The sequence below is a fragment of the Bactrocera oleae genome, chromosome 4, assembly GCF_042242935.1.
Source record: "Bactrocera oleae isolate idBacOlea1 chromosome 4, idBacOlea1, whole genome shotgun sequence".
Classification (NCBI taxonomy): domain Eukaryota; kingdom Metazoa; phylum Arthropoda; class Insecta; order Diptera; family Tephritidae; genus Bactrocera; species Bactrocera oleae.
Genome location: NC_091538.1, coordinates 57,103,751 through 57,110,248, shown reverse-complemented (window position 1 = coordinate 57,110,248; position 6,498 = coordinate 57,103,751). Strand labels below are relative to the sequence as shown.

The 6,498-nt window shown below is 32.7% G+C and overlaps 1 protein-coding gene across 2 annotated transcripts; it reads right to left on the bottom strand.

Moving 5' to 3' along the window:
- On the bottom strand, positions 1-6,498 carry Tsp47F (Tetraspanin 47F). 2 transcript variants are annotated; one of them, XR_004976655.2, is made up of 5 exons: positions 6,129-6,498; positions 2,310-2,498; positions 1,921-2,238; positions 1,652-1,854; positions 1-402 (listed from the first exon to the last, which is right to left on the bottom strand). XR_004976655.2 is itself a non-coding variant. In XM_014243472.3 (5 exons), the coding sequence occupies exons 1-4, from the start codon at positions 6,201-6,203 to the stop codon at positions 1,705-1,707; spliced, it is 732 nt and encodes a 243-aa protein (XP_014098947.2). In that variant the 5' UTR covers positions 6,204-6,497; the 3' UTR covers positions 1-402; positions 1,689-1,704. The 2 variants fall into 2 exon arrangements, 1 of the variants encoding a protein (XP_014098947.2); XM_014243472.3 differs by having other exon boundaries at positions 1,689-1,854; positions 6,129-6,497.

Here is a 6,498-nt window from a genome sequence, read left to right as displayed (position 1 = left end):
TTTGTTGTGATTATTTATTTAAGAAATTTTTTTTATTTAACATATAAAAAGCAACAATACATTTATAAGCATTCATTAAAATATTTTGTATCGTAAGAAATATTTAGAATACTTGTGGACGGTGATTTTGAATATCTGAAAGTGTAAACAATAACTCAAACAAGTGGAGTCTCACAATGCTAAGGCACTCAATTGATATAAGTCTTTAATATCATCGCTCCGCCGCTGTTAGTAAAATGTACATAAGTCTATATATAGATATGTATTGGAATTTATGATTTGTCCTTCATTATTACTGTAGAGATAAGTATTGCTTATGATTATGCTGCTTTGATTATGAGATGTTGCTTTGTTAGTGATTTTCGAGTTTTTCGATACTTTCATCAATTTTGTAATTAATATCTGAAATAAAAAAAAGAACAAATTAGTTAGTTAGAAATTCATTGGAACAGGAAGATAAGGGGCAGACTTGATGTGAAAATTAAAAAAAATCAAATTTTTTTCATATTTCGATAGTTAAAGGTATACAAAATAACATACTAAAACATCATAATTTTCGATATCTGAAATAATTTTTGAGTTACAGTCATTTAAAGGATAGCCGCCCAGTTCAATCAGCTCCATCAGTTTATCTTTAAACGCGTTTTTCTTGAAACAGCATTTTTCGGATTTGCTGAAGACAAGTTAATGGTTAATTTTTTTCTGCTTGTTCTGTATATAATTTACATACTTGTATAATGACCGATCGGTTTTTAGAAGAATATTTTCTAGTTTAACGAGAATTTTGGTGAATAACCTTTTTGTTAGCGCCGTTCGAGATCTTGTATAACTCCAAAAATATTTAATTAAAATTTTCACTGTGTCTTCTTGAAAAATGTATACCCTGAAAATTTCAAAACAACTTATACAGTAGATTTTTTAATTCACGAAAATCGACTTATTTTAAAAACGGTTTATTTCGATTTACGGCATAACCAACGGCCCTATATCTGATAAATCTGATATTTTGACGTGAGTATTTTTGATTGCAAATTAGGATTTTTTTCCTATATTAAGTCAAAATACGGAGAAAAATAAATATTTGAATAAAAAAAAAAACAGTGCGTTTGGTACACCAAACCAAATATTTTTTCTTTTGTAAAAAATGAAAATAAAAAACCAAAAACCTGGTTAATTTAATTTTTCAAATAAATTTTAAGGTTATGTGAAAATTGTGTAAATACAAAAGTTGTAAATCTTTTCATTACCTACAACTTTGCCATACACTTCTATAGGACCGGTAGTTTTGCCGTTAATCGAAATAAGACAAATCTTAAAAATTTAACTACGCCCATGCCTTTCCTTATTCCGCCCTCAGATCGCCCGTAAATTATTTTTCCTTTAATTTTTGTAATTTGATTTTTATTTTCCAATGGATTTCAACTTACTATGATTTTTTTGGCTATTATTTACTCTGATTTAAAAGTGAATTAAGAACATTACATTTTTTTTAGACAACACGTATTGTAGTTGTTTAAAATTTTCCAGCATTCACAAGGAAAATGTTGCTTCTGTTAAATAACTAAAACATACACAAAGTTACACATTCAATTTCTTACGCTTTGCTAAAGACCATGGTGACCTGAATTTAATAGAACTTAATTTTATATACCTACAAGTGGCAGCTTAACCACGACTAATTGACTAACCTCGTTTTCCTCATATTTATTTTATGCGTTCGTGACGTATTGTGGAAGCCAGGTAGCATGCCAGTATAATGCCCAGTATTTGTATGAAGGCAATACCAATACCCACACCAATTAGGATGACGGCGTTCTTATCGATTCGTTCCCTAAGTTTGCCGACGCAACCCTCCTGTTAAGTAAAAACAAAACCAATTTTGAACATTAAACTATTTTTTCAATTACTGTAAGTACACACCTGAAAATACTTATCCACGCCCAACGCCAGCGACTCAGTGCAATGTCCAACGGCCTCATCAATGTATTTTTCGCGACAGCAACTAGCCGGCAATGTTTTATTGGCGCTAAGTGTACGCCAATCGGCTGGATTGTCGACACCGCAACACATCAACTTTCGCTGCACATTGTCCCAAGCCATCATATCCTCATGATTTGAACGTTTTATAGACTCCTGCAGTGAGTTCTTTAGCATCATTTCCAGGTCCGCCTTGAAGACAGCCGCGGCAATGCCCACGGCTAACTCGACAATGAAGATGATGGCGAGCAGCACAGCATACTGAGAGAGAGAGAGGCAGGAAAATAAAGTATTGTAATATTCCCACATGTACTCCAAAAACAATCACTTACGGTGAGCAGTAATGTTGGTGACTCCTTGATGGCGCCAAAACAACCCAACGTTGCAATGAGAAATATGATTAAACCGGTCACAATAAGTACAATGGGTGGCGCCGTCACTCTACCCTCGACAAAGTGACTGAATTGGTTGACATCGGCAAGGACAACCGCACCGGCTATTAAAATACCGAGCCCCGATATCTGTTAATGAATATCAAATAATTCGATAAAAATTATTGCAACTAATGTATTGTTATTGAAATGGATTGGTTATTGATCAGCAACGTAAATTATTTGCATGGGCGTATGTGGCATTTAAGGCAGTAACACATTTTTTAGCTTATGAAATATTTAAATGCTCATAAGGCAAAGTACTCACTAACGAACTCCGCTTGAAAGGTTAGTTCAATGTCAGATTAGCATTTGCGATAAATGCGCAATGAATGCTCATGCTTGGTGCCACATGAAAGGTCCAACTAAATTGCCGTTGGCTTTGCGCCAGCGCCTAATAGCTAGTGACCATTATTATGTGCTTTAATATTCGTGTTTATCTCAAATCCGAACACTTATTACAACAAATTTCCTGAATATATGGCGCAGTTAGTTTTGACGAGGCTCCTAATGTCAAAGTTAAGGCATGTCATATAAAACTCATGCACTTTGCATACGGGAAGAATAAGTATATATGTACATATTTAAGTATATATGGAGCGTTATTGCGTGTGCTATTAACTATGGCATGACTTGGTGTGCTTGTAGAAAATCTATGCAACTGTGTGCTTTTCCATTTATTCTGTATATTTACATATACATAATTTTTTATATAAATATTATATATTTATTTAATGGTTTACATGGATTTCGTCGCGCTAAAAACGCCCTATTTTCAATAATTTTTTTGTTTCATATAAAAAATAAAATATTTTATTCAAACTTTTTATTATTCCGAAGATACATATTTGATAAAGATTTTGTGAAATTTTCAAAGAAAAATATTTAAAACTCGCTCATTACGACGTAATTTCCGGCATTCCCTTAGAAAAAAGGTGCTTCCGCGTTGACAGCAGAACTTCTGACAGGATCACCAAAAGTAAATAGAATACATGTTTGAATTAAGACCATAAACTAGGTATTGGTCAAAGGAAAATCTAAGAAAGTGAAAATTGTATTTTTGGCAGTCGTTTTTACAAAATTCAAATTTTGGTGAAAATTTCTCGACGTTTTATATTTTTTAAATAGTTGTATTTGAAGAAAAAAAACTTTCGTTCAAGACCTTGTAAATTATAGCTCGAAGGCTTGTGTAAAATTTCATTAAGATCGGTTGAGTAGTTCGTGAGAAATCTTGACAACCGACTTTGAAAACACAGTTTCGAGAAAAACAAGTTTAAAGTTTTAAGTGACTATATAGCTGACCTCGAGCGCGCAACTTTTCAAAGCTGTATCTCCAAAAGTATTACTCGGATCAACTTGAGAATTAAAAACAATATTCTAGAGATGTTATCCGATTAAATAAGACAATAAAAAAAATGTTTTTAATTAGTAATTATATATATTATTTCATCCTACATATATTATACGTACAGTTCACTTTTCAGTACAACACACTTTTATGTTACATTCGTTAAAAAAGCTGCAAAAGTATTATTATTATACTCGTATTTTTATAGCATCAAGTGTTTTAAATAGCTTACAACAGTTAATTTTATTAATTAACTGACTTTTTTTTAGGGAAATGTTTGGAAAATAGTCACAACATAATAAAATTGCGGGCTATTTCTCACATGACACTTTCTCTAAATATTAACCTATGATATTCAGGATTTTTCCAATTTTATATATTTTCCACTTATGTTAATTAAAAAGTTTAACACTGGCATATGGAGATCAAACTTCACACGAACTTAAAAAAGGTTGTACCAATCTTATCGATAAATTGTGAGGTTATGTGAAAAACCAATAACTTTGCCATATGACTTTTTTCTATAGAACTCGTAGTTTTGCCGGAAATTTTAATAAGCCATTTTTAAATATTAAAAATTCAACTACACCCCCCCATTCCTCTTCTCAACCTCAGACCATCCGTAAATTATTTTCACTTTAATTTTTGTTATTTTATCTATTGTTTCCAATATGTTTCAACCTACTATGAATTTCTTTCACTTTTTAAATGCCAATGGGTATGTTTGTAGAAAAACAAAGAATAGCGCTTGTTTTGCGCGTCGGTTCAAATAGTAATTACACTTGTTAACAAAAATTCTCTTTCAGATATACAAAACCACTGCCATCTCTAGGCATAGCTTTTGCTTTTACAAAATTTTTTATCAGGCCGAGCTTTGTGTGCAATGGTGGCAAAATAATGTCGTCAGGGCTCACTAAAGTAGAATTTTTAATATTTTTATGGCGTGGAGTGCATGATTTGCGCATGGGCCATACTTTTTTGTGTAGTGATTTTTTCTGTTTGCAAATGAAACAGGAAAATTTTGTGTAACCAAGCCGTAGTCCAAGCAAAAGTGCAATGACTTTTTCTAGAATAAATCTCATACTTTCGTAAGTCTCTTTCATGTCAGAACTATCATCAACCGGCATTGAAGGAAGTACATTTCCGTTCGGAAGCAGCACTGCTTTTAAACTAGTTTTGGCGGAGTTAATGAAGAATCGCCAGTGATTTGGATCATATTCAAAATTTAATAAATTCATCAAAACAGGAATGCTATTAAAATAGACTAAATCACTTGATTTATAGTTTGTATACCCAAAAGGAAACGTCGGAGACCCGGAGATGTATATATTTGTATGTATAAATTGATCAGCGTGACGAACTGAGTCGATTTAGCCAGATCCGACTGTCTTTCTGTCTGTGTATACCCTCAGTTTTTGAGATGTCGATTTGAAATTTTGCACACGTCCTTACACTTACTTACCTTACATAACTGATCACCATGATGAGCTGAGTTGATTTAGCCATGTCCGTCTGCCTCTCCGTCCGCCCGTCTACCTGTATATATACGAACTAGTCCGTCAGTTTTTAAGGTATCGATTTGAAATTTTTTTGAAATTTGAAATTTGCAGCTGTCATACAAACTGAACAATCGGAATAAAGTGTTTGCATGGAAAATTTTTTCATTTGAAAAGATATCTTCACGTAATTAGGCACGACTTATTGTTTAAGGCAACCATGTATTCTCTGAAGAAATTGTTTAGATCAGATCACTATATCATATAGCTGCCATATTAACTGAACGATCGGAATCAAGTGCTTGTAAGAAATCTTTGTATTTGTGAAGGGTATTATAGTTTCGGTACAACCGAAGTTATTGGTTTTTCTTGTTTTTTCAAAAATTTTATACTACATTTCTATATCCGTTTTTTGAGCTCTTATAAAGCTTTAATATAAGGGATGTTTTTATAATTCTCTTTTTTTGGTGCTTTTAATTTTTTTTTCATCTGGTTAGAAATCTCTAAAAAATTGAATGAATCAGCTTTTGAATTGACTGGTAAATGCGTAATACTTTTCAATGACTTTGGTAATTACAGAGCTCATTAAAAATGAGCATTGGTTATTTCTAAACACATTGTTGTGGCCTTTAATGTCCTGTTAGTGTTAATCACAAATATGTACAGTAAATTAATAACATGCAACGCTGCACATTGTCACTCATCGTAGTCCACACACACACGAACGTACAGGATATACCTCTTCATCAATAAATATTTACTTTAAATGACAATTATTAATGAATGCGTAGTAGTACTGGGTACGCTCGAGTAGCTTGACGATTTGCCTATTATCTTGCTTATAGAGCTAGGCAATTAACAATAATATTTACTTACCGCAAATATGATATTGAAGGCGAACAGTATATACTTGACCAAACTCATGCCGCATGTACGCATTTTGAAATTCATTTACCACCGGAAGTGCAACAACAGGGAAGAAGGGCAGCAAAGTGTGAAGTTTCTCAACTTAACAGCAGATTTTTATCTACTAATGCTAATGCACAGGCACACAGTATTTCTTCTAATCAATATTTTTAATATAATTTCTTTATTAAATGCACTTAGTGATTCGTTTTTATATTTCCAGCTTTATTCCAACACACGTTCGCCGCAAGCAACATTTAACGGTTAAATGTTGTGGTCGAATTAACAACTTCGTTTGAGCAATCACGTCCGTTCAATTAGGCGGTTCTGAATGAACTGA